At 36.0% G+C, this 26,288-nt stretch overlaps 6 protein-coding genes and 1 non-coding gene across 7 annotated transcripts in view; 2 read left to right on the top strand and 5 right to left on the bottom strand.

Annotated features, from left to right (window-relative positions):
• Window positions 1-83: 83 nt before the first annotated feature.
• On the bottom strand, window positions 84-1,089 carry LOC132192264 (thaumatin-like protein 1). Its single transcript, XM_059607541.1, has 2 exons — window positions 1,002-1,089; window positions 84-907 (listed from the first exon to the last, which is right to left on the bottom strand). Exons 1-2 carry the CDS (start codon window positions 1,060-1,062, stop codon window positions 228-230), a joined length of 741 nt encoding a protein of 246 aa, XP_059463524.1. The 5' UTR covers window positions 1,063-1,089; the 3' UTR covers window positions 84-227.
• Window positions 1,090-2,415: 1,326 nt separating this feature from the next.
• On the bottom strand, window positions 2,416-3,537 carry LOC132161887 (thaumatin-like protein 1b). Its single transcript, XM_059572103.1, has 2 exons — window positions 3,469-3,537; window positions 2,416-3,177 (listed from the first exon to the last, which is right to left on the bottom strand). The coding sequence occupies exons 1-2, from the start codon at window positions 3,521-3,523 to the stop codon at window positions 2,498-2,500; spliced, it is 735 nt and encodes a 244-aa protein (XP_059428086.1). The 5' UTR covers window positions 3,524-3,537; the 3' UTR covers window positions 2,416-2,497.
• A 1,746-nt stretch (window positions 3,538-5,283) lies between these two features.
• On the bottom strand, window positions 5,284-6,325 carry LOC132161717 (thaumatin-like protein 1). The gene is made up of 2 exons (XM_059571894.1): window positions 6,219-6,325; window positions 5,284-5,954 (listed from the first exon to the last, which is right to left on the bottom strand). The coding sequence occupies exons 1-2, from the start codon at window positions 6,268-6,270 to the stop codon at window positions 5,284-5,286; spliced, it is 723 nt and encodes a 240-aa protein (XP_059427877.1). The 5' UTR covers window positions 6,271-6,325.
• A 1,018-nt stretch (window positions 6,326-7,343) lies between these two features.
• LOC132162673 (U4 spliceosomal RNA) lies at window positions 7,344-7,495 on the bottom strand. Its single transcript, XR_009438253.1, has one exon. It is a non-coding gene; the product is annotated as a U4 spliceosomal RNA (small nuclear RNA).
• A 529-nt stretch (window positions 7,496-8,024) lies between these two features.
• On the bottom strand, window positions 8,025-9,169 carry LOC132191650 (thaumatin-like protein 1). Its single transcript, XM_059606738.1, has 2 exons — window positions 9,086-9,169; window positions 8,025-8,695 (listed from the first exon to the last, which is right to left on the bottom strand). Exons 1-2 carry the CDS (start codon window positions 9,135-9,137, stop codon window positions 8,025-8,027), a joined length of 723 nt encoding a protein of 240 aa, XP_059462721.1. The 5' UTR covers window positions 9,138-9,169.
• A 3,230-nt stretch (window positions 9,170-12,399) lies between these two features.
• LOC132191647 (protein fluG) lies at window positions 12,400-25,166 on the top strand. Its single transcript, XM_059606736.1, has 18 exons — window positions 12,400-12,628; window positions 14,225-14,476; window positions 16,104-16,172; window positions 16,272-16,386; window positions 16,458-16,563; window positions 17,012-17,168; window positions 17,266-17,361; window positions 17,713-17,761; window positions 17,892-18,154; window positions 19,077-19,249; window positions 20,583-20,703; window positions 20,773-20,825; window positions 20,903-21,032; window positions 22,596-22,741; window positions 22,999-23,187; window positions 24,259-24,491; window positions 24,584-24,726; window positions 24,938-25,166. Exons 1-18 carry the CDS (start codon window positions 12,467-12,469, stop codon window positions 24,998-25,000), a joined length of 2,520 nt encoding a protein of 839 aa, XP_059462719.1. The 5' UTR covers window positions 12,400-12,466; the 3' UTR covers window positions 25,001-25,166.
• A 682-nt stretch (window positions 25,167-25,848) lies between these two features.
• LOC132191649 (expansin-A4-like) overlaps window positions 25,849-26,288 on the top strand; it is a 2,422-nt gene continuing 1,982 nt past the window's right edge. Inside the window, exon 1 of the mRNA XM_059606737.1 lies at window positions 25,849-26,129. Coding sequence (XP_059462720.1) covers window positions 25,895-26,129 — 235 coding nt within the window. The 5' untranslated portion in view covers window positions 25,849-25,894. The remainder of the gene's footprint in view (window positions 26,130-26,288) is intronic.

Genomic DNA, 26,288 nt, shown 5'->3' with positions numbered 1-26,288 from the left:
TCTTTGATAACATTTAATTCTCTTTTTTTTTTTTTTTTTTTCTAGCAATATTCGATTTTCAGATTAAATTTTCTAAGAAGAAGTTTGTGGTAATCGCTTGCTATATATTTCATTCAAGCGTTTATTACATTGACACTGCAGATACAACAGTCATGTTAGTCCATGACAGTACTTATTGCTCTCGTATTATTATAGAGATAAGGAACATATAATTCCTCTCCATAAACTTAAGGGCAAAAAGTGATAAGGTAGTTAGGCGAATTGAAGCACGTAAAGGTGCTGGTTTTATCATCATAAGCATAGCTATAAGCTTGTGGGCATTGGTTCTTGAAGATCTTAGAATAATTTGTGGGTGGGCATGTTTCTGGTTTATTGAAAGAGCCAGTGCAACAATATTTTGGTTGATTGAACGCTGCACATGCGCTCTTGCAAGCAGCCACTTTCCCATCAGATCCTTTCACTTGTAGTTCAGCTGGACAAACCGCATTTATATTTGCCGCGCAGCTCGAGCGCTTGCAGTCACCAGTCCCGCCTTGTGTGGCAACTGCAACAGGGAGGTTAAAGCCGTCTACAAGGCTGACATCGTAGAAATCTTGTCCACCTTTTGCCGCTATGTTGATTTCTACCAAAGACGCTGGCGGAGCTGCACCGTTGCCGTTGCATGCAACTTGGCCTGAGCCACAATCAGCAGTTTCACAAGCGAACCTTCCCGAGGCATTCTTAGAGCATCGTGTTCGGGCCCAAAACCGGCCTTTCCATGGAGCTTGAACATCAATTGACCTAGTTGCTTTAGAAGCCAGCTCAAATCCAGTAGTTGGTAGTTGAGGCTTCCGATCCGAGGTTAGAGTTCCTGGCCAAATAGTTGTTGGACAGTTGTTGGTGAAAGTGATTCGAACAGCATCAGAACCTGCTTATGCATGACATAAATTGTAATTAGAAGAAAGAATGTCAGTCTATACAGGAAATGTATAAACTATTATAAGTAGTTACAAAAGACATACAGGATAGGAAACAGAAGGCCAAAGCTAGGCCGAAGAGTGCAATGGCTTTCAAGCCTTTCATAATAATTCTATCTCTCTTGACGTATGAGTTGGGTACTGTGGTGCTCATCTTATGAGCTTAGGAGTGGTATTTATAGGGGCTTTAAAGCGACTTTCAAGGCGAACCATGCGGGAAATCGGGTTGGACCATGCGGAAAAATGCTGAAAATTTTGTTAGCTTCTTACATATGGTAATGGGGCGCGACCGTCGACGTCACCTCGGCGGAAGACCCGCGAGAGAGACGGACTAAATGTGATTCAATCATGGGGTTATTTATATGTGTCGGTGTTTGGGAAAGGAAGGCAAATCCAATTCGTACTTTGCAACTAATTGTTTTGTATGAACTGGTGTCAATGTCTGAGAAGATGAGAAATTACTTTTTTTATTCTATTAACGTACGTGGAGAGGAATGGGACGAGTCGGTCGGTCTATGCTTCACGGCCGGTCTACCCATGTGGAGTGTAACACTAATTTGTCTGATTTCAACGTGGCCACCTGTACATGGTTTGAAAAGTTGAAGCTCTTGGTGTTATTAACTGGCCTGCGACGATCTCGTACTCGTAGGCTCTTTTTATTTTAAGCTAAATTCAATATATAGATGTATATAGTATATCAAATAGACTATTCAGTGAACAATTCGAGGGAAGGATCTATGGGCTTATCCTAGCTAGCCTCTATTATTACCTACTATTTCATACCTTTTATTTTAATTTGAGTAACGTTATATACAACACTATTATTTTATATTATTATCTCTTAATATTGATGTGGCATCGCCAATTTATTATTGAATTATTTTTTATATTCTTAACAATAAGGGATTTAAGAGTGAATTGGTAATAACTAGTTAGCATACTGGTAAGATAGTGGTGTGGTATATATATGACATTAATTTTCCTTTATATATATATATATATATATGTGAAATCATTTTAGAGCGAACCTCATATTCTTACACTTAGAAACTTGCAATTTCAACCCATTAGAACATCAAGAATAATTGGGTAGCTTTAGCACCATGTGATTAATATTGGAGCCATGCCAACTAATAAAAACAGTACTTTAACATCCTCAAATTAATCACATGTTAACACATGCCAATATTTTGTAAAAGAGCTATAAAATAATTTTAGGTCTAGTATTTTTCTAACTTAATTATGTGAAGGATCATTCTTCATTCATTTTAATTTATGTCTCTCACGTACAACTGGAATGTGATATATAGGGGCGGACTCAATGTAAAACTTTGATTTGCAATTCCTTTTTTTCATAATTTGGTTAGGATTGAATTAATTAAAATAAAATTTTGTAACAAAATTGAACTTCAATTCACTCTTATTCACCTTTCTAGGATAAAGTTTAGGTTCATGACATGAAGACATGTATATATGTCTCAACGATCCATTTAAGGAGTCCCATGTAGCATTCTTTGTAAGCTAGAGATGCTTTATGTTATTCATGGACAGAACACGATATTATAGTCAGGTCCACCGGAGCACGTAAAGAGGCTAGGCTGATCATCATAGGGGTTACTATAGGCCTGTGGGCACCGTTCCTTGAAGAACTGAGAGTAGCTTGTGGTTGGGCATGTTTCTGGGCTACTATATTCGCCAGTGCAGCAATACTGTGGCTGATTGAACGCTATGCATGCGGTCTTGCAACCGATCACGCTCCCATCTGACGCTTTCACTTGTAGTGCCATTGGACAAGTTGGGTTTAGGTCGACAGGGCAGCTTGAGCTCTTGCATGGACCGGAACCGCCTTGTGGGGCTACTGAAACAGGCAAGTTGAAGCCATCTACAATGCTTACATCGTAGAAATCTTGACCATCAATCAATGCTATGTCGAATTCTACCAAAGACGCCGGTGGGGCTGCACTCTTGCCGTTGCATGAAACTTGACCAGAGCCACAATCCGCAGTAGCGCAAGTGAACTTTCCCGAGCCATCTGTGGAGCATCCAGTTCGGGCCCAGAACCGGCCAGTCCATGGATTTGGGACATCAAGTGATGTAGATGCTTTGGATGCTAGCTCGAATCCAGTGTTTGATAACTGAGGTTTTTGATTCACTGTTAAGTCTCCTGGCCATATGGTGTATGAACAGTTGTTTGTGATAGTTATTGTAGTAGAGTGAGCACCTGCATATATGCACACATGCAACATGAACCAAAAGTATTTGTGATCACCACTTCGAACATGGAAAATAAAACAGATCTTGCATGCAACAAACTGAGTAACTTATTATCAAAGAAACAAGTGGGTTGTATCGGTTTAATACATGAGGAATGGTTTTACAAACTAGAGTTCGTGTCAGGATGGCAAGAAAATTTATGGATTCGTGCGAAATAGGATTCAATTATTAGTTATTCTATCGAAAGAAAAGCACACAAAAAAAGAAAAATATCATTGACAAGTAGAAGAAAAAATACCATGGATGAAAAGAAAGGCTAAGGTAATTAGGCCGAAGAGTATCCCAGTTCTCATTGTGAATGCTTTTGTGATTTGATGCTATTGTTTGATGATGGGATGGATGGATAGAAATGCATATATAGAGGTGGCCAAATACAAATTAGTAGTCAATAATATTACAGATAAAATTTGTGTACAAAAGGTTAATTAGCGCCTTGAGTCTTCCATATGGTAATGGGCGGCGACCGTAACCGAAGACCGAAGACCCGCGAGATACGGACTAAATGTCATTCAAATTCAATTGATTGGGCTTATTCCACACGTGTCAGTATTCTACAAACTGGTTGCCAATGTTTTAGCCACCCCTTTTTGTGGATTAATTTTTTGTTTTGTTGAATTTATCTCACTTACGTGCATAGAATTTTTACCAGTGGAGAAGACCTACATGCGAAGTTTGGATAGAATTTTGAGTATCCTAATCCATAGCCCATAGGGCATGTACCTGGTATCTGGTAGGTTCTTTCTTTTTTTCTTTTTTCTTTTTTTTTTTTTTTGTGGAAAACATAATTTAGCCCTCAAACTACTAGTCATTTTTATTTTAGCCTCATAATATTCAAAAAGTGATAAAGTAGCCTCTCAAATTATCAAAAAGTTACAATTTGGCCACTCCATTAGTTAATACCGTCAAGTTAGAGATTAAGTTACTAAAATGTCATTTTTTGAACATTATCACTTTTTGAACCAAAAGAACTCCTTTGGGAATTCTCGCTCCGACTGCAGCAAACTTTTCTGGGGTTTTTAAGAACTTGACAATCTCTTGAAAATTTTGCTTTGCTTCATCAACGCCATCAACATCATCGAATGTCACTCCCGTGTTGGGTTCCATTTGAAATTTTGCTTTGCTCCTGTTGTACAGATGTTGTTATATGGGCATAAATTGTTAAATTTGGATCAAGTAAAACTCGACTATTTTGAAAAGAAACTAGCTTATAGAGTGGATTGATATATATATATATATATTAAGTACTATACCTTCCAAGCCCAAACGGCAAGTTGGGCCTCTTGGAGTGTTTGTAGATGATGTTCTAAGCAGTAAAGAGCCAAGCAATATCAATTGAAAAGCGAAATTCCCCAACAAATCAAGTATTGCAGGCCACTGTTGATTTCCAAGGGATGAGTCGTAAAGTCTATATTCTTCTCTTGCATTTTCCTCAACAATTCTTGTGGTAATCCGGGTAACAAAATTTTGACCCTCTGGATTTTGTCTGGTGTTGGATTGAAGATCTCAGGGATTGCAACAGTACTCCCATTCTCAAACAGGTCTACCTTCTTGCCCAGCCACCCCATGGCCTGAGGCTCGCTACCCCTAAACCACCGTTGTTTTTTTTTTTCCCTCAAAACAACATCCTATTGGGAGGCATTTTTTATTTGATTTTTTTTTTCTTTTCAAAATGGTATTTTAGTAACTTAACATTGTCAAAACAATGTAGTATTGAAGTTTTCATCTTATTTAAGAGTAATAACTAATGGAGTGGCCAAATTGCAACTGATTGGTAGTTTGGGGGGCTACTTTATCACTTTTAGAACATTATGAGGCTAAAATGAAAATGATTGGTAATATGGGGGGTTAAATTATATTTTTCTCTTTTTCTCTTTAAGCCAAATAGACCCAAAATCTTTGCTTCTCTGGAAGAACAAATTAAACGAAAGTTCTTTCAAAAAAAAAAAAAAAAAAATCAAACAGATATAACTTCAAAACTATTTATAATTTTATTGTAATCAAATGGGATGAAATAGCTTTTCCTACAAATGGAAGAAAACTATACTTCCAAATCTTATGGACAGAATGTGACAAGATAATTGGCACCAGTGGGGCATGTAAACGTGCTAGTTTTATCGTCATAGGCATAGCTGTATGCCTGAGGACACTGATTCTTGAAAACCTTGGAATACTGCGTAGGCGGACACTTATCTGGGGTACTAAAATCTCCTGTGCAACAGTACTGCGGCTGAGACAAAGCCTCACATGCGCTTTTGCAAGCGATCACGCTGCCATCAGACCCTTTCACCGCCAACTCTGTAGGGCAAACTCGGTTCACATTTCCCGGACAGCTTGGGCTTTGACAACCAGAGCCTTGTGGGGTTATCGATACAGGCAAGTTAAAGCCATCAACGAGACTGATATCATAGAAATCTTGTCCGCCACTGCCATTTAGAGTGAACTCTACGAGTGAGGCCGGTGGGATTGCACCCGCACCGTTGCACGCGACTTGACCGGAGGCACAATCGGCTGTGCCACAAGTGAACTTGCCGTTGGCAATGGAGCATTGGGTTCGAGCCCACATGCGGCCTGACCAGTTCGCAGGAACATCAATAGCTGACGAAGTTCCGGCGGCTAGCTCTATCCCGGTTGTTGTTAATTGAGGAATTCCAGCACCAGTTAAGGTTCCGGGCCATATTTTGTAGGGGCAATTGTTTTTTATTGTGAATGTGACTGAGTGAGCCCCTGCATATATAGAGACACATTATCAAGTAGAATATTACACCTATAAACTCATTGCATTCAATCTCCCAAAAGGCCAATCAAAAAAGTACTAAAAAAATAAATAAATTTAGATCTTGCCCTATTGCCCTCACATGAACTACTTATTGCACGGAATAAAAATGGCCTCTTTATCATTTATTTATGGTGATGAAATACTATAATGGAGCACACAAACAACTCACACAGAGAAAGAAAAAGAAAAGAAAGAAGGGGAGAGGTGGTTACCAGAGAAGAAGAGAAAAGCCAGGGTAAGGCAGAGAAGTGCTTGGGTTTCCATTTGCTTCGACAATTATTTTTACCTTTGATGATCAAAGCAAGCTTGAAACCAGGGAAATTTTATATAGGCCTGATCAGAGGAAGTTGGAACAATAAATAGCTAGGGTGAATTGGATATATATGAATCTTTCAAATCAGATTTGCTTCTCATTTAATAATAAATCAATCAAATAATAGATAATACCAAACATGGGTAAAATCTATTCACATATATAGATTCATGCGTAAAATATGAAACAAAAAATTTTGACTTTCTATACCCGGTCATAATGATTGAGAAGTAATACAAATCCTGTCTATATTTCCGCAAAAATTTTCTCTAATCAGGAAATATTCTTCAACTTTTTTAAAATATTGTTAATTATCTATAAACATTAAGAAGTGCTAGACTTATAAACAAATTTTACAGAAAAATTTTTACAAACTAATGTAGCACAACATGATTAAGTTTTTTAAAATTTGAACTTATCTTATATCTAATCATGTTGTACCACATCAGTTTGTAAAAGTTTTTTTGTAAAATTTGTTTGTAAGCCTAACATTCCTCATAAACATTTAAAACGCACATTAAATTCTTAAGGTCATTAATAGCAGTTTACTAACTTAGACTAATGTTTTAAATGTTTATAAACACTTGTCAGTATTTTAAATGGATTAGAGAATATTTTCTCTAAAATGGTTTAGAAGAAATTTTTGTCCAATTCCTATGCGAAAAAATAAATATAAATAAATGGTGGGAGGAACAACAAATTATAGCCAATCATTATGGCTGGTACACGCATATACTATTATGTCTGTGAAAGTACATTCCCCCCCGTGACATGTTGACGTTAATTATTTGATTACTTTTGTTTTTTTTTTTTAAAGATTTTACTCCTAATTTATATTAAACATTCAACAATATGTCTTTTCGATGTTTTGGCCCTTGCACTACTTGCCAAAAGGAGTGCAATCAATATATGCCTCCTCTCAGTATTTGGAAAGAGAGAAGCCATAGAAATTATAGAATGTGTATATATATATATATAAAAAAAAATTGGATAAGGAAAAAGATTACGGGAAATTTTTTTTGCAGGCCTTTACCTCAAAGGGAGCCCTTTCAGAAATTCTCAAAGGCCTCGGCCTAACCCAGGCCTATGAGGGGGTTTGAAAATAGTTTTCAACCAGCAACAGACGTGCCTCGGTTAGAACCTCACTAGCTGCGTCATTGCCCCAAGCGCAAAGATTATAGAATGTATTATTATGTATTATTAGAGTAGAAAAAAAAATTATTAATGACTACTAGACATTGCCACATAGACTGTGTAGTTACAATGGGCATATAATTTTTCATTAAGGTGAATATTAATTTGACTTATGACCAAATTAGTAATATCGTTAAAAGAAAAAAAAAAATTGAAATAATTAGAAGACCAATATCATTGTTTTCCCCCAAAAATTGTATTTTATTTATTTAATAGGTTTGCCCGACATATCAAAAATTTAGGTTTTGGCCTTGGCATGACCATCTCTTTCATTTTGAGACCTCAACACCTTGAACCACTACCATCCATCGCCAATTGTACAAATTAAACGAAAGTTCTTTCAACGATTTTCCATTGTACAAATTTCGAATAATTGTATGAAGTTAAAAATAAAATAAAATAAAAAATAAAACAGATATAACTTTAAAACTATTTATAATTTTATTGTAATTAAATGGGATGATGAAATAGCTTTAATTTCCTGCAAATGGAAGAAAACTAGTTCCAAATCTCATGGACAGAATGTGACGAGATAATTGGAACCAGTGGGGCATGTAAACGTGCTAGTTTTATCGTCATAGGCATAGCTGTATGCTTGAGGACACTGATCCTTGAAAACCTTGGAATACTGCGTAGGCGGACACCTATCTGGGGTACTAAAATCTCCTGTGCAACAGTACTGTGGCTGAGACAAAGCCTCACATGCACTTTTGCAAGCGATTACGCTGCCATCAGACCCTTGCACCGCCAGCTCCGGAGGGCAAACTTGGTTCACATTCCCCGGACAGCTTGTGCTTTGACAACCAGCGCCTTGTGGGGTTATCGATACAGGCAAGTTAAAGCCATCAACAAGACTGACATCGTAGAAATCTTGTCCGCCACTGCCGTTTAGAGTGAACTCTACGAGTGAGGCCGGTGGGATTGCACCCGCACCGTTGCATGCGACTTGACCAGAGCCACAATCGGCCGTGCCACAAGTGAACTTGCCGTTGGCGTTGGAGCATTGGGTTCGAGCCCACATGCGGCCTGACCAATTAGCAGGAACGTCAAGGGCTGATGAAGTTCCGGAGGCAAGCTCTAACCCAGTAGATGTTAATTGAGGGATGCCAGCGCCAGTTAAGGTTCCAGGCCATATTGTGTAGGGGCAGTTGTTTTTTATTGTGAACGTGATTGAGTGAGCCCCTGCATAGACACATTATCAAGTAGAGTATTACACGTATAATCTCCTTGCCGTTCAATCTCCCAAAAGGCCAAACAAAAAAAGTACTAAAAAGAAAAAAAATTAGCTCTTGCCCTAGTACACTCTAATAGTATAGTCATGTGAGAGAGTCTGTCTAAGTCCCACCCATTCGGATAGGAATAGGAGAGTAGCTTGAGTCCTACCTATTCGGGTTGTCTAGACAACTGTTCGAAAAGGTAAGATCCAGATTCTCATATGAACTATAAAAATGGCCTCTTTATCATTTATTTATGGTGATGAAATACCATAATGGAGCACAAAAATAACTCACACAGATCGAGAAGGAAAAATTAAGAAAAGTAAAGAAAAGAAAGACGGGGAGATGTGCTTACCAGAGAAGAAGAGAAAAGCCAGGGTAAGGCAGAGGAGTGCTTGGGTTTCCATTTGCTTTGACAAAGATTTTTACCTTTGATGAAAGCAAGCTTGAAACCAGGGAAAATTTATATAGGCCTGATCAGAGGAACAACAATAAATATTAGGGTGAATTGGATATGAATCATTCAGATTTCCTTCTCATTTACTCATAAATCAATCAAATAATTGATAATACCAAAATTTTGAAACAAAAGTTATGCACACATATAGATTCATGCGTAAAATATGAAACAAAATTATAGCCAATCATTATGGCTGGTACACGCATATACTTTTATGTCTGTGAAATCACTTAACCCCCCGTGACAAGTTTAAGTTAATTATTTGATTAATTTTTTATTTTTTATTTTTTAGATTTTGCCCCTAATTTATATTAAATATTCAACAATATGTCTTTTCGATATTGAATATGTATATAGAATAGAAATTAAATATGTATTCTAATATGTATAAAATTTTTCACTAATTAATATGAATATATACTATATACATATTTAATTTAAAGAGAGAAACAATAGAAATTATATATAGAATATGTATTATAATTATGTATGGTAAGAAATGCACTTTCCCCCCCTCTGCCGCTTAGAGTAGGAAAAAAAATATAATAAAAAAAAATAATGTATGGTAAGAAACGTATTTTTTATAAAATGAAATTTCTAGATTAGGATGAGAGTTAATCCTTTGGATAACTTTAATCCTTCCCCAAAATAGATTGCGCAAGACAATGTGGAGCTTTTATGATGACACACTCACAGCATTTACTACAGTATATCCACATTATCTAAAATAGTTAAACAAAATCTTTTTCTTTGTCTTCAAGGGGTAGCTCAATTGGTAATGGATCATGCCTTTTGAAAGGGAGGTCACTAGTTTGGATAAGTGTTATAGATCAAATAATAATACTATAAACTATATTTTTATTTCACAACTATCTTACAATGCTGACGCAACAACCCTAAACTAATTTTTTAGCCTCACATATTGTCAACTAGTCTAAATCTCTATGCCCACATTTTGCAATTTGTTATATGAGAAGGAGGTATAGAAATTAATTGTTCCCCCACCCCCACCCCCTCCAAAAAAAATTGTATTTTATTTGCCCACCATATCAAAATTTATGGTTTTGCCTTTGGCATCACCATCTCTTCCATTTTGAGATCTCACCATCTTGAACCACTACCATCCATCGCCATACCATTATCGAAATCCATTGTTGCACGGTCTCATCACCATTCACTATTGCAAAGCCCTTCACACGCACTACTCCCCAAAGACTCTTGGGGTGGTTCGGCCATCATTTTGATTGAGGCCTAACCACTCCATAGTTTTGGAATGGTTTGGCCACCTCAACAGTCCATTATGGGAGTGGTTGTCTGGCAGAACCATCTTAGAATAAATGGTCATTAGGGGTGTTAAAAATTATTGGATAACCGAAACTGGGAAACCAGGGTCCCAATTCCGGTTTCGGTTTGAAAAATCCAAAAACCGGGTACCTCGATTCTGGTAATCAGTTTTTGGTACCCAATTTTTACTGAGAATACCGGAACCGGATTTCCATTTTATATATATATATATATAGATTTTTGGGCTTTCTTAGGTTTATTTTTTAATTATTTGGAACAATCACAATAAAGCCCCTTTAATTTAGACAAAAAGACTAATAGATTTTTTAAAAAATGGGCCAACTTATGAAAAAAAAAAGGGCTAATTTTAGGCCCAATACCTAAATTAAGCACAAAAACTAATTTTCTTAAAAAATCGGTTACCAGACTGGATAAAACCGGAACCGGCTGGTAACCAGGACCCGGTTCCCGGTTCTGGTTTCCCAAAACTAAAAACTAGGGTACTCCCGTTTCGGTTCCCGATTTTGGCAAAAAACTAAGAAACTGGACTGAGTTGACACCCCTAATTGTCATATTCATTTTAAAAAGCACATTCTTATCAGGCTAGCTAAAATGTTATTATGACTAGTTGTGATGCTAAAATGGAAACAAAATAAGCTTTATCCTGCTCACACAATTTGGCGAAATGTTTAGTGAGTTTACTCTTCACTCACAAACTATACAGGTAAAATATTTTTTAACCTCTAACATTTTCTATCATCTCAATAAATATTTAAATAAAATTAATAATAAAAGTAGATAGTTAAAATAAAGAGCCAAATGTAAGTGTTTTAAAAAATATGGATGGTTAAAATAAAATATAAAATAAAATACCTTCATCCTACTCTCTATTTTAGCTAAAATGCATATATATATATATATATATATATAAAACGTAGACTGCAATATTAAAATGTATAAAATTTAGAATAAAAGTTGCAGTTCAACTAATCTCATTGGCACGTACGCATCTCTGTGTCTTGGATCTGGAAACCAGGATATCTGGATATGTGCATCACGTCACTGCTTATCTTGCGTTTTAGTATTTTATTGGGCGTGAAACGGTGAAAGTCGAATTCGTCAAAAGCCGTCGTTTGATTTGGAGATAATCAAAAGCCATCCCATTATTTATTTACTTATTTTTTTAGTACTTTATAGTTTCTTTATGAATCGTCTGATCAAGGTCCCTCTGAAGTCCCCGACCGTTCATTCATTTGTAGGGACCTCGATCAATCCTTTCTTTATTAATTGATAGATTTTTTTTTTCGTCATTCAAATTCAACCGTTGAAGTTCTAGAAATGATAGAAAATCTCCAATTAGATTCCAAAATGATTTGGTGCTTTCGAGGGAGATATAATAATGTGCATTTTATTTATGTACAATTTATGGGAAATGCTAAACTCTTAATTGTTTTATAATTTTTAACACGTCTTAATTAGTATATAATTAAAGAATGTTATAACTAATGTGTCACTAACCACATGCTAATATGTATTTTTTTTTTTTTTTTGAAGAGTGCTAATATCTATTAAAACTTGTAAAAGAGTTATAGAATAAATATATATGTGTAGCATTACTTATAATTTATAGGCTTAATTATGATGTTCTATTTTATCAAAAAAAAATTATGAATAATAATGTTAGAACTACGTGTTTTTTATAATTTATTTTTATTTTTATTTTTTATTTTTAGGGCAGATTAATACATGTCAACATGTGATTTAATTTAAGTAGCTCACAATTTTTATTTTTTATTTTTAATTGAATTAATTTATGAAAGAGTTATTTAGCATTTTTTATTTAATTATTATAGATATCCCAGTGAAAAGCGACATACATACAGAACACACCTATAAAATAGCCGTGGCCACAACGTTCAATTCTCTCATTTCTAACACGGTGGGAGTACAGACTAAGAGTTTGAGAACACCCACAGAGAGAGAGAGAGAGAGATGGATTTCACTGAACTGAGAGAAGCAATAGAGGAGATGGAGCTAGTGGACGCTCATGCCCACAACATCGTCGCTCTCGACTCCACCTTCCCTTTCATCAGTGGCTTCTCCGAAGCCAACGGCGATGCGTTGACCTTCGCGCCCCATTCCCTCTCCTTCAAGGTACTCACTCTACTCCGACATTTTTTTTTTTTTTTTTTTTTTTTTTTTCAGGCTTTTTGCAAAGTTAGAACTGGGTTGGGTTGAAGAAACTTGCGGCCCACCTGTTTGTAAACCAGTCAAACTCGACATTGAGCGATTTAGTCCTCGTTTCTAACTTTGTTTCAGTCAAATCCCATGTTTCATATTTGTATGGAATTCATTTTTACACACTTTAATATGTCTTTGTTTCAAGGGATTGTTTTAAGCTAACACGCAAATGGCCACATTTCGATCAACAAGTTTAATAGCAAGAAAGGAAGAATTAAAGGAAAAAGAAAAATATGTAAATGATGTGGTCAGTAGGGGACAACGTGATAATGACTTCTCTGGCAACTAAATTTAATAACTTGTACTGGGTCAACGCAATAACTTCTTTTGCTAATGTCATTTGAGGCGACCGATCAGTTACTATTAATCCTTGTTTCTATGTTTCAATCTGTTTTAGTTAAGCTAAGGAAGAATTTGGGTTCATGGTAACAAGATGCAAACATGTCTAGCACATGGGCAGCATATACTAGCTGTGTCTGCATCTTTTTTTTTTTTGGGCAATTTCGATGGTTTGATAGAGTTTTGAGATGGGTTTCGGGTTTTGAAAAGAGTTCTTCTTCTTTTTTTTTTAAAAAAAAGAAGTAAAAAAATGAGAATTGATTTGGAGGGTCCATTGCACACAAAATAAAATTTGTATGGTAAAATTTTGAGTAGTGTTTTTGATAAACAAAAAACTAGAGAAACATTTTTATATAATATAAGAAAAGAAAAAAAAAATGCTGCTGCGTGTTAGTGATTTGGCGCCACCATTGGGGTGGACGGCCACCATGATAGCGGCTGTTTTTTTTTTTTTTTTTTTTATAAATTATTTTATTTTATTTTATTTTATTTTTAATATATATATATACACATGAAAAAATAAGGCTGAAAAATGGGCTTGTATTTAATTATTTTTTTGAGACGTGTTGTGTTTTATTTATTGAATAGTGATTTGTGAGAAGTGTTTTGATTTTTTAAAAGAATTTTATGCCTTGTTTCGATATGTGTGTTAGTGGTTCGAGCCATATTTAAAAATTTGTTTGGATAACTCATTTGAGAAGAGTTTCCAAGATTTGAAAGGAGAAAACTGTTTTTCCAGAATTTTTTCATACAAACCCAGGGTATAATTGTAAACCTTATGAGATACATTCATTTAATTTCATTAATATGTCAGGTATCACCGTACATCTAAATCCTCAGAAATTTACAACCAAAAACTCATAACAGGTGCTTTGAATGTCCCTGGGCCCTCCCGGAAAAACAAAATAAAAAAATGTTTGGGGTAAATTAATAGTTCTCTATGTACTCAACTTGTAGGTTTTGTGTTACAGGTCCTAGACTCCTAGGCCTCGTTCGTTAGGTGCAGAGACACTTTTAATGTCTGTGGTTCCAAGTTCAGTATGCTACATTATCTTTCTTTGCCACTATGCAATAATGTGTTGCTATGACTTGTAACTTCATGGTACTTGAGGACTTAAAAGAAATTACTTCTGGGTTTCCATTCTGACTGCATTGCTTTGTATGTGGCAGAGAAATCTAAGGCATATTGCTGAATTGTATGGATCTCAGTTATCCTTGAGTGGGGTTGAAGAATACCGTAAGCTCTCTGGATTACAGTCCATTAGCTCAACATGCTTCGAAGCTGCAAGAATCTCTACCATACTCATTGATGACGGGATAGAGTTTGACAAAAAGCATGACATAGAGTGGCATAAAAGTTTTGCTCAGGTCGTTGGTAGAATATTGAGAATTGAACGTCTGGCTGAGAAGATTCTTGATGAAGTAATATACATTTTGATTTTCACTTCTCTGACTTGCATTAAAGTAATCAATTTGAAGCATTTCATATTGTTATAAATGCATGTACATGATGTTCTTTATATTGTCCTATTTATTTCTTTGGTCTTGGGATTTCTCTCAAAGTTCAGCTGTCACCCTTTTTTATCTTGATGTCCAACTCCATCCTAAAAGGAAGGAGAGAGTATTATGCTTACTGTTTTTTTGACATTTAAGGACAGTTTGTTTTATAGTTGATCTGTTTTGGTGAAGATCTGAAATAATTTATTTGCATGTGAGGGGGCCAAGACAATATCTAATTATCATTGTTATTAGTAAGTTTCATGCCAGCTATGTTCTTGATGCTCCTATAGTTTTGAGGAGATATTCTTATATGCTTTCTGTCATGTATGAGAGATCTTGCTGTTCGTTATTTCTGCAACTTCTTCTGTAGGATTGATTTAAATGATGAGCTACAGTTCTACATTTTCATTATAGTCATTATGTCGCAATAATTTGAAGGCATGGAGGTGAGGATACAATTTGTTGGGTTCCATCTAAAAGGAAGCCTTTTGAAGTTAACTCTTACCATCAGGTATTATCTAATCATGTAAGATCCATTTTTCCTTGGAAAGGCATTTGGAAAGTTAAGGCGCCTTCGAGAGTGACATTTTTTGTGTGGACGATGGCTTTAGGGAAAATCTGAACTTTAAATAATCTACGAATGAGGAATGTTATTGTGATGGAATGGTGTTGTATGTGTAAGAAATGTGGGGAGTCTATAGACCATTTACTCCTTCATTTTGAGGTTGCAATAGAGCTATGGAGTGTGCTTGTTCAATTGTTTGTGTTGCTTGGGTGATGCCTCGAAAGGTGAGTGATTTGTTGGGAAGTTGGAGGGAATAATTGGGAAACCATAATGCTTTGAACATATGGAGGTTGGCTCCTTTGTGTCTGATGTGGTGTCTTTGGAGAGAGCGGAACGCAAAAGAGTTTTGAAGATTGTGAGAATTGATTGCTAGAAATAAAGAAGATGATGCTACAATCCTATGTATATGGAGAGTGGCATTACATAGTTTGTCTATTTCGAATTTTTCTGAGTTTTTAGAATTCTGTTCTTCTTTTTCTATGATTTAGCGGTTTTCTTGTATACTCTCTATGTACTAGGGTTATGTCTTTTTGCGCTTTAGATAAATATACATTACTTATAAAAATAAAATTGTTGTTGTACATGTTCCCCGGGGTATTCTTTTCTGTTACTTGTGCATTGTAGATTAGATCTCCATGCCTACGTTGATGAAATATTGATGACCTGCATTAGTGTTTTTTTTTCTCTAAACTAAAAAAAAAAAAAAAAATCTTGGTATAGTATCCTGTATCCAGTTATGACCAAGCATTTTTTTTTCTAGGGTGATTTTTTGATTTTCTTTTTCGATCTATTTAAAGTTGAGTTTTATTTACTTTTATGTGTCCTTCCATCACCATCTGTTGCTCTTTCATTGATTTAGTATCCCTGACTCTCTGCCATCAGACTTGATGTTTTTTGAGCAGGACGCTCAAGTAATTTTTAATTTGTTTGCTTATTCTTTTTAATTTATTTTTTCTTTTTATTTTTGTGTTGTGTTCCTTTTAGGAGTTGCCAGATGGATCTACTTGGACATTGGATACGTTCACTGAAACTTATCAGGGAAAGTTGAAGTCATATCCTTTCAGCTTGTTATGGATTTCTTTCTGTTACTTTGTCCTTACTGGTATTAAATAGGAAGCCTATTTTAGTTGACTTCCTTAAGATTCTATCACAGTTGCTAATCAGATATATGGCTTGAAAAGCATAGCTGCATACCGCAGTGGGTTAGAGATCAATACAAATGTCACTCGAAAAGATGCTGAGGAAGGTCTTTCTAAAATTTTAAGTGGTGAGTACAGCATGTGTATTGGGGTTTCTAAGTGTACATTGCAGGTTATTCTAACCAATGTATCTTTCCAGCTGGAAGGCCTACCCGCATTACGAATAAAAGCTTTATTGACTATGTCTTTACACGTAGTTTGGAGGTTGCTCTATGCTTTGACTTGCCGATGCAGATACACACAGGGTAATAAAATGTTTTGAAACTGATAAATGGTTTCACATTATGCTCTGGATGATGGCTGAGAAGATATAGAGAATGAAATGAAAATGTGGAACCTGCGTGACTCTATGCAGGGGACTGCTTGGGAATTCTACATTATGCAATCAGCTTACATCTGAGGATAAGCTGATTGCTTTTAAATTTTCTGGAGATTGGGAAGGACTTTCCCATTTAAGGACATTGAAGTCAAATAGAAAACACACCTAAACACACTGAACTTATTTTTATCTTAATCTTTGTATTTTTTATCAAATAAATTAATGTGAGGGAGGTGGACCCAGTCTGGTCCACTTCTGGAAGATGTTATTGCTCGTCCTTTTCTCAGCTATCAAAAGGAGCCTAAGCGAGTCTGTATGTTCTTAGAGTGTTACTGACAAACATATAAAATGTTGTTCCTTTTTACTACAACTAGCTTTGGAGACAAAGATTTGGATATGCGGCTGTCCAATCCTCTTCATCTCCGGACCCTTCTTGAGGACAAGAGATTTTCAAAATGTCGTATAGTACTTTTACATGCATCCTACCCATTTTCAAAGGAAGCATCATATCTGGCCTCTGTTTATCCCCAGGTCAAATTTAGTCCCCAGTCAATGAAATTTTTGACATGTCCTTTTGAAGATAAACTTGGAAGTTCCCATGCAAATAAGGCAATGCTTTTACTTTCAGGTGTACCTCGACTTTGGGTTGGCAGTTCCCAAGCTTAGTGTCCATGGAATGATATCTTCAGTCAAAGAACTTTTGGAGCTAGCTCCAATAAAGAAGGTGAGACTATAAGCAATCTAAAAAATACTGAAACAGAAGTTTAGTATAGAAAATACGAGGGTGATGCCTGCATTTTCTTGCCAAGTTATCTCCACATGTACTCTGTGAGAACAGCTTCTTTCTTCTTCTCCCTTTCCCACTCACCCCTCCCGTCCCCTTCCTTTCCCCCTCCCACTCTAACCAAAATGTTCACCTACTCTCTGACTGTGAAACCATCTTTTAATATTGTTTATGCATTTAATACATATGTTTCCAGAAGAAGGATCTTTATGCATAGGTAGATGACATTGCTTTTCCTTTTGTTTGGTTTGTGCTAATAACATTTGATGCTAAGCATAAATGAATTTGCAGGTGATGTTCAGCACTGATGGCTATGCGTTTCCTGAAACTTTCTACTTAGGTTTGTCAAAGTGAAAATTTATTACCATTTTACCTAGTCTTGATCAAAATGTTAGTGTTTTTAATGGTAGCAGTTCATGACGGTTAATGCTCTCTCTCTCTCTCTCAACAACCAATTTTCATCTTTACAGGTGCAAAGAAAGCACGTGAAGTTGTCTTTTCTGTTCTACGTGATGCATGTATCGATGGTGATCTCTCAATTTCTGAAGCTGTTGAGGCTGCTAAAGACATCTTTGCAAATAATGCAATTCAGTTTTACAAGATCAATTTATCTCTCGGTTCAAAGAATACATCAACTCCTTACACTGTGAAGATGAAAACAAGTGCATTGGATAATGATGTCTCCCTTGTTCGCATTATATGGGTTGATGGTTCTGGACAGCACAGATGTCGTGTGAGTACTTTTTTTCCTCTTTATTGTGGTTTGGGCCTGGCATTTTCATTATTCTTTAAGACAAGTGGGGTAATATGTTTTAGAAGTTGGAACTGAAGTACAGAACAGGTATCTGAACTAGGAGAGAATGACGAGGTTATATATATATTTTTTTTCATTAGAGACATAGGGGAAACAGTTCTAGGTTCTCGCAACTAATTAGGGTTGAGGGTGAGGCTACTCATACAAATAATAATATGAAACTATATTTTCTCCAAAAAAGAAGGAGAGTTGCCTACTCTATATTGTTGGGACAGCAAAAAATAAAAACAAAATCTTTCTGATAAGGTCAGCTGCATGTGTCATGATATGTGTTTGTTTTTGTAATGAAACATACTAGCTACACAACTGTGTACATACACCTCAACCATGCTCATATAGGATTTAGTTTTTTCTATAATAACGAAGCCTTTGGGAACTACTTATCCCACCTAGGTTTGCTGTAGTGATTTCTTGAGAATTGGAGAGCTATTTGTGTTGCATCGAAATCTCTCTTCTCATATTCTTTTTTCTCTTACAAAGATCTTATAGAAAAATTATCAGATTGCTATTTAAGATTTGGGAAATAAGTTGTTCACTTGCTGCAGGTATCTAACATTTGAAAGTAGCCCAACGTATTTGACTGCATTAAAATGCATCACTGCCATATTTGTAAACAATTTAAGGATAGTTGCTTGGTAGATTAGGGATCTGAGTCATCACTCCTTCCTGTCCACTTGGAAATCTGACCGAGAAATTTTAGAACAAATCTTTTAAACAGTTCTTGTCTCATACCAGCAATTATAACTTTTATAACTGTTTGGATTTGGATATGTCATTAAAGAATATCTAGTTGGTTTTCAATTCTTTCTTTTTCCCTATTTTTTCTGTATCATTGTCTCAGGTTGTTCCTAGGAAGCGATTTGACAATGTTGTTAGGAAGAATGGTGTTGGTTTGACATTTGCATGCATGGGAATGACTTCTAGTGCTGATGGTCCAGCCGATGAGACCAATCTGACAGGCGTTGGTGAGATCAGACTTATTCCTGATTTATCAACCAAGTGCAGGATACCATGGTACTAAATATCTTTGAGAGGCATTCTGCTGGTTTATTTCACTTCAGTATATTCCTCTGTCCACTTTGAAATTTCCATTTGTAGCAGTGTATTGATTAGATTTTCCAATTCATCCTTTCCATCAAATATTCTTCTCTCTCTCTCTCTCTCTCTTGGTAATGAGGAACCCCAACCACCCAACCTCACCGACTGCAAGATCGTTAGGTAAATCACGGATGCACAAATGCATCGACAAGACTCATGTACAGGTAAGTCCGGGCATTTGGTCTCAGTGGAATTCGAACCTAAGTGTGGGTCTACGCTCATCCTGATATCCCTACCACTATGCCAATCTATGCAGGTTAACCTACATGGTTTCTTCTAAAAACGATTAGCGTGCACAATAATCTGCACTGCATGATGAACACTTGATGAAGTGTGCGTTAGCAGTATGGACCAGCAAATCGTCATGTTGCCACTGCTTTAATCCCTCTATTGAAACCTTATAAGCTGTCCCAGAATCCTGGGTAGACATCTTTTCCCAAACTCAGGAGGGTTAAACTGATTATCTTTTAAAAGTCAAAATTTCTATGGTAAATTAGGGGAACACAGTTATCAAGCTCACAAGCATTTATAAGGACTTTCAGTTTATGTTCAGCTTGTTATGCTAGCCTTTGATGGAATCTTCATATTAATTAGGCTTTAGTCCAATTTTTCTAAATACAAGGGAAAGTGAGGTGACAAATTAGAAAACGTTGTCAATTATGCTATGTGTTTTTTATGCATTGGTTGAGCTTAAGAGTAAACTTGTGGTTGACTACGTGATTGAAGGGGTGAGGAATGGAAAGAAACTACACCACAGAAACATTAGTTAAAGACCTTTACTTGAGAAACAAATCCTTGATAACTAACATATTTGATTCTTTTTTCTTACTCATTACAGGTTCTGGAAAGCATATCTTTTCTTTGTTGACCGCTACTACATCTGCTTCTCTATCTTTTTTTTTCTCTTTTGTTTTCTTTTTCTTTTCTTTCAATCATATTGTCACTGATTTAGTGCACATAAATTTGTTTCAGTTTCATTAGTACTTCATGCCTGCCTTTTTTATTTCTCTATAATTTTGTTTTGCTGCATTTAAAGTCAGGAATTAAGCTACGTGATAGACCTACGACTGTGCACACAATTTATTACCCCATACAATTCTCTTATGGGTTATATAGGTTCTCAGAACCATGTTTGTAGTTTAGTTTGTCTTCTTAGAGATCATCTCTAAGGCAGGTAACATTATTTGCTTGTAACTCTGTGTTTATTTACATCATAACTTACGAAGCAATCCACTCTTTTCTTCAACAGGAAAGAACAGGAGGAAATGGTTTTGGCTGACATGAATCTCAAACCTGGTGAATCATGGGAATATTGCCCTAGAGAGGCCTTGCGAAGAGTTTCAAAAATTCTGAAAGACGAATTTAACTTGGTATGTAGGATAATTATTGTGTTGCTCACAACATAGTTTGATGTCTAATTCCAAATATTATGTGTCCAGGAGATGAATGCAGGATTTGAGAATGAATTCTTTCTCTTGAAGAGTGTACTGAGGTATACTATGATTTCCAGTTTTTGTTCTTTAAAAATCCTATTAGAACTATTTTAAATGTAATTTAGAACTTACGCAGGGTAGGGAAAGAAGAATGGGTGCCAATAGACTCAACAAATTACTGCTCTACATCAGCATTTGATGCTGTTTCCCCCTTATTTCATGAAGTTGTTGCTGCTCTCGAATCCTTGAATATTCCAGTCGAACAGGTACAAAATAAAACCCATAACGTTGTTATGCTTATTTGTGGGAGGCAATTTTCTATTCAAGTTACCTACATTGGTTTGGTTTTTGTCATCTTTTGATGAAAGAATTGTCATTACTTCCTGCTTTAACTCTGTTGAGCCACTAAAATCACCTCTCTCCAATGAGTGAATCTGGAAAGAATTTCCAAAGGAACTGAAATTTTATGGAAAATCCAGTGCAAGGCATATGCATGCCAAATTGACAATCAATTGTGCGCTAACTTTCATTTCTTATGTGAATTTTATCCATCCTTGGTCCATTTGAAGAATCCCCTTCACATGGTTAAGTTATTCTGATGATTAGTGAACTAAGATTACCAGATGGACAGTGGATCTGTAAATTCTCTGTCAAGATCCTTTTAGTTTTGCTGGTCTAGGAATATAGCCAAGTCTTCTTCTATTGAATTTTTGGTTCTATTATACCTGCCTTAATGATGTATTTGATAGATGGAAATTGAAATAGAAGTATAAAGAGTATGTTAAATCTTGCAAAATGGTATAGAAATCCCAGCCTAATCCTCCTACTTAAACTAAGAAAACCTAACGAAAATTGAAGTTAACGCGGAGGTAAAGCTTGAGTAGGCTTGAGTAACCTATTCAGCTGCTAGCCTTTAGGCATGCATAGGCCACAGCACGATTTGGTTTGGCTTCCAACTGGCCCAACCTGTCCAAATTGCAGCCTTAGTCCATCAAAGTTGCCTGTATCAGGAATGAAAACATAGCCATATTGTTTAATGCATGTGTACTCAAGCTGAATTTTATAAATGATTTATGCTTTGCTGAGTTGAGTTGAGTCGTGTTTCTTCATTTGTTTATTATTATTGTCTTTGGAGATAAAGGTCATCAGTTGTTTTTTGTTTGTTTGCATCAGTTCTCACAGAAGCCTTATGTTCTTTTTGTCTGTGTACTTTCACGTTTAGAAGTAGTCCATCTTGCATGCGGATAGTAATTGCAATGGAGGTAATGAATTGCTATAATTTTTTTTTTTTTTTTTGTTAAGAAGAACTGGAAGCAAGAAACTATTCATGCCAATACTGACAAGATTTTCACTCTACAATGGTGTTTCTGTAGCAAATATGATTTTGTTTGAACATTATTTTTATCTTCCATCTCTTGTCTAGACAAGAACCTGTGCTTAATGATTGATCAATTTTGAGTCTGCTTTCCTCATTCTTGAACTTGGCCATTCTGGATGAGGACAAAAGAGACTGGTCATCAGAGGAAGGCTTGCCCTCTGTCTGCGGGCCTTCTTGCCAGTTTGTTATTGAATTTCTGTCTTGATGACTTTGATAAAAAATTCATCAACCATTTTCCGCATTTACCTTTTGTTTGATTCATTATAGAAGTCATGTATATGTTCCCCTGTAAATCCTGCATATTTCTTAGCAGAGATGTCCATGACAGTTTTACTGTCTGTTCCTGTGTGTTTTATTGTTTAGTTTTAAGCTCTCTCTCTCTCTTAATGAGGGTGCTATGATTCAGTACTTCGTGACTTGCCTTTGTTAACTCTTTTGGCATTTTTTGTAGTTACATGCAGAAGCTGGGAAAGGTCAATTTGAGATGGCTCTGGGGCACACCGCTTGTACTTATGCTGCTGACAACTTGATTTTCACCCGTGAGGTTATTAGGGCTGTTGCAAGGAAACGCGGATTACTGGCAACTTTCATGCCGAAGTAGGTGCCATATGATACTTATTTTCTTGCGTACAAAAAGGGATAGAATTTCAAAATGTTCTTAGATTATTAAAAATTCGGGGGAAGCTAGTCAACGATGACTCCATGTGCAGCCAAGGGATTTATTGTGGGGTGCATTATTTATTCTGCTGCGACATTTTATCCTCAATACAAGTGAAGAATCTGTTTAAAGACATATTTTACACCATAATATGACATATTTTACTGCATAACTTAGTTGACTCTTCTTTTGCCAGGTATGATTTAGATGACATTGGTTCAGGATCCCATGTGCATCTCAGTTTGTATCAGAAGGGAAAAAATGTTTTCATTGCAACTGGTGGAACCTCTCGGTATGGCATGTCCACTGTTGGGCAGGAGTTCATGGCAGGGGTTTTACATCATCTTCCTGCAATTTTGGCATTTACGGCGCCTCTTCCAAATAGGTACCTTCTTGTTCATATGACGTTGTGTGATTTGATGTAGTTCTTATTATTGTTTCTAACATCCTGTCTATGGAAATGTAATGCTATAGCCTATAGTCTGTATCATGAGTATATACCTACCAAACTAAGCATTTTTCATAAACGCTTCAAAATATCTTGGTTTTGTAAACTCCAAACATGCAGTTGCAGAATATAAATTTGATATGAATATTCTCTCCGTTAAAATGCATTCTCATTGGTACTTAAAAATTTATCCTTCCATATTTGCTATCATGAGGAGGAATATTATTAATCTAGTTGATGGCAGCTTACACGTGTGTGATATGTGTTATTCCCAAGAAAAGATTCATCAGAAATCTGGTGGAAGTTTAATAACTTAGTATCCAGTGTGAAAAGAAGAGCTGAGTTAGTTGTTACTCTCTGAATCCGCTATATTATTTGTTCCAAAGAATGACTTCCACCATAGCAAATACAGCCTGTCAAATTTCCATGTTATTTTTGTCAAATTCATAAGTTTGATTTATACTTGGTTCTTACTTAAGAACCCTTTTTATAGATTACATTTGACTAGAAATTCAATGATGAATAGAATACCTCAAAGTGTCATTAGATTGACAAATTTTAATTAAGTTATGGAAATAATGTCTGAATCAAGGGATATTCTCTCTCTCACTCTGTATGTGTGTGCTCTCGCGCATGCATGCACTCGTGTGGGGTGGGGATGCACCTGTAATATCACGGGTGTCTCAGTGTCTGTATGCTTAATTGCATTGCAATTGCCTTTCTTTTACATACCAATGCTTATATTTTCCCTTCCCTTTTACCTTCTTGATTTAATTTTCCAAAGCCTCCTTTAATGTTTAGTATTTTGGGCGGTCAATGTCTTAGCAAGAACTAAAGTGTCAAATCTTCTCTTTATAAAATTTTTGCTACTCAATAGAACTTTATGTTGGATGTGAAACTAAGTAGGAAGATAGCATATAGGGACTACTTTCCTTTTATAGCGGATGTATAGTTGAAAAATTGCATTCTATGGACTATTTGCTCCTGTTTAACTGTTACGTGTTGCAGTTATGATCGACTAGTACCGAATACATGGAGTGGAGCATACCATTGCTGGGGAAAAGAAAACAGAGAAGCTCCATTGAGAACTGCTTGCCCTCCTGGAATTCCAGATGGTTTGGTCAGCAACTTTGAAATTAAATCATTTGATGGGTGTGCAAATCCACATTTAGGATTGGCTGCTATACTTGCTGCTGGCATTGATGGCCTTCGGAGGCATCTTTCTCTCCCTGAACCTATTGGTAATATTGTTTAACGTTTGATAATATGAGATGGCAAGTTAAACACCTTTTATAATTACTAAATTTCATGACAACATTTCTTTATGAAACAGATACAAACCCTGATACCCTCAGTGACAAACTTCATAGATTGCCAAAATCACTTTCTGAATCTTTAGAAGCTCTCCAGAAAGACAGTGTCTTGAAGGACCTAATTGGTGAAAAGCTTTTGGTTGCCATAAAAGGAATTCGCAAGGTATGTTTCAAATAAGCTTTCTGAATGGTGAGGTTGCAGATACGTGTGTTTTAACCAAAAAATGGTATCACAACAACACACTGTGAAATTGAACCTGACAAATTAATGTAGAATGAGTTATAAAGATGCTGCTGTAGAATTGTTTTTAAAGAATTTTTCTCACTTCCGAATGCAAATTATAATGCTGTGATGTTTGATTTCTTGTTTGCAGGCGGAGATTGATTATTACTCAAAGCATAAGGACGCATACAAGCAACTTATCTACAAATATTAAGCTGATTATTGTCTGATTCTGGTCAGGTTGTTTATTAGTTTGATGATTCCTTCTTGTTGTGGAATGTTTATTCCCACTGCTACTTGCGTTGATACTTGAAAAGTTTTATGAGAGGAAATAAAGAGTTTGTAACAAAGAGCGTTTGTGTGCCCCTTGTCTCTCGCTGTTCTTGCATGTTAAAGCATGATTAAATGATTAAATTTACTTGTTTTTATTGACTTTAAGTTTTTGAGATAAATAATTATTTAACATGATATCAGGGTAAAAATTTTGAGTTTAGACTGTCTCCATCATTCATCTTTTATTTTAATTAAATATTTCATTGGTTTTTATTATTATTATTATTTAAAAAAAAAAAATTAGCATTGCATTTTTTGAAAAAAATTCGGTGGCTATTCAAGAGAGTTTTCTTCGAACTCAGTTTATAAAAGTATCATGTGCTTCTTTAATATGTAAAAAGCACGTGTTTAAGAATTGTGTCTTTTTAATAGCATTAACATAATTGGAAGAAATTCAATCAAAAAAGTATGTAATTCTCACACGCTATTAAAAAAGTACGTGTTTCTTAGGTCTTAAGGGGCAACTATCGGCTATGGTCGGGCCATTTCAGAGGGGGAGAGATCAAAAGAGAGGTGTTACAAAAATAGGTAAAGTTTTTCATTCTGGTTTGGAAGGGTGGCAAAGGGCAAACACCACCACCTTCTAACTGCCCCAATGAATAACGTCCTTTCAAATTTCTAGTTGACCAAAATGGAGAAGAACAAACATAACATAAATCTAGTAACATATATATATACCCGCCACCTTATGAGGATCGAAGGTAAAATAGAAAGACGAGGAACCAAAGGGCCTGCAGGCAGCCAGGAGCCAGCCATCCTCTACCTTTGTGTTCCCATGGCATTGCCATTGCACGCCCTGTTGGTTTCATTGCTGCTGCTAATTATTACAGTGTCGGATGATGCCCATGCGGCTGTTGTACGACATGGGCATCATCGTTGGCACAAGCGGCATGCAGTACGAGGACGAGGGAGACACATTAATTTGCGGAAGCACCATAGGCCCAAGTTCAAGCCTGGCCCGTGGCAGCACGCTCGTGCAACCTTCTACGAAGGCGGCTCGGGATCATTTGGTATGATTATTATGAACGTTAATTAATGATTGTTTAATGTTAAGAATCTAATTAGGATATGTTTATCAGTTTTGAGGAGGGTGTGTTTTTTATTTTTATTTTTTTGGTTTGAAAAGTGTTATGACGTAACATAAGGTGAAAACAGTTTTTTTTTTTAAA

The sequence above is a fragment of the Corylus avellana genome, chromosome ca9, assembly GCF_901000735.1.
Source record: "Corylus avellana chromosome ca9, CavTom2PMs-1.0".
NCBI classification, from domain to species: domain Eukaryota; kingdom Viridiplantae; phylum Streptophyta; class Magnoliopsida; order Fagales; family Betulaceae; genus Corylus; species Corylus avellana.
This window is presented reverse-complemented; position numbering and strand designations above follow the sequence as displayed.

What these genes read in the sequence shown, in the direction of transcription:
- LOC132192264 (XM_059607541.1), bottom strand. Translation starts at nt 1,062, where the DNA reads ATGAAAGGCTTGAAAGCCATTGCACTCTTCGGCCTAGCTTTGGCCTTC. An exon ending in GGCCTTCTGTTTCCTATCCT is followed by an intron (nt 908 to 1,001) that starts GTATGTCTTTTG and finishes ATGCATAAGCAG; the next exon opens with GTTCTGATGCTGTTCGAATC.
- LOC132161887 (XM_059572103.1), bottom strand. Translation starts at nt 3,523, where the DNA reads ATGAGAACTGGGATACTCTTCGGCCTAATTACCTTAGCCTTTCTTTTC. An exon ending in AGCCTTTCTTTTCATCCATG is followed by an intron (nt 3,178 to 3,468) that starts GTATTTTTTCTT and finishes GCATATATGCAG; the next exon opens with GTGCTCACTCTACTACAATA.
- LOC132161717 (XM_059571894.1), bottom strand. Translation starts at nt 6,270, where the DNA reads ATGGAAACCCAAGCACTTCTCTGCCTTACCCTGGCTTTTCTCTTCTTC. An exon ending in GGCTTTTCTCTTCTTCTCTG is followed by an intron (nt 5,955 to 6,218) that starts GTAACCACCTCT and finishes CTATATATGCAG; the next exon opens with GGGCTCACTCAGTCACATTC.
- LOC132191650 (XM_059606738.1), bottom strand. Translation starts at nt 9,137, where the DNA reads ATGGAAACCCAAGCACTCCTCTGCCTTACCCTGGCTTTTCTCTTCTTC. An exon ending in GGCTTTTCTCTTCTTCTCTG is followed by an intron (nt 8,696 to 9,085) that starts GTAAGCACATCT and finishes GTGTCTATGCAG; the next exon opens with GGGCTCACTCAATCACGTTC.
- LOC132191647 (XM_059606736.1), top strand. Translation starts at nt 12,467, where the DNA reads ATGGATTTCACTGAACTGAGAGAAGCAATAGAGGAGATGGAGCTAGTG. An exon ending in ATCAGGGAAAGTTGAAGTCA is followed by an intron (nt 16,173 to 16,271) that starts TATCCTTTCAGC and finishes GATTCTATCACA; the next exon opens with GTTGCTAATCAGATATATGG. An exon ending in TTCTCTCCCTGAACCTATTG is followed by an intron (nt 24,492 to 24,583) that starts GTAATATTGTTT and finishes TTTATGAAACAG; the next exon opens with ATACAAACCCTGATACCCTC.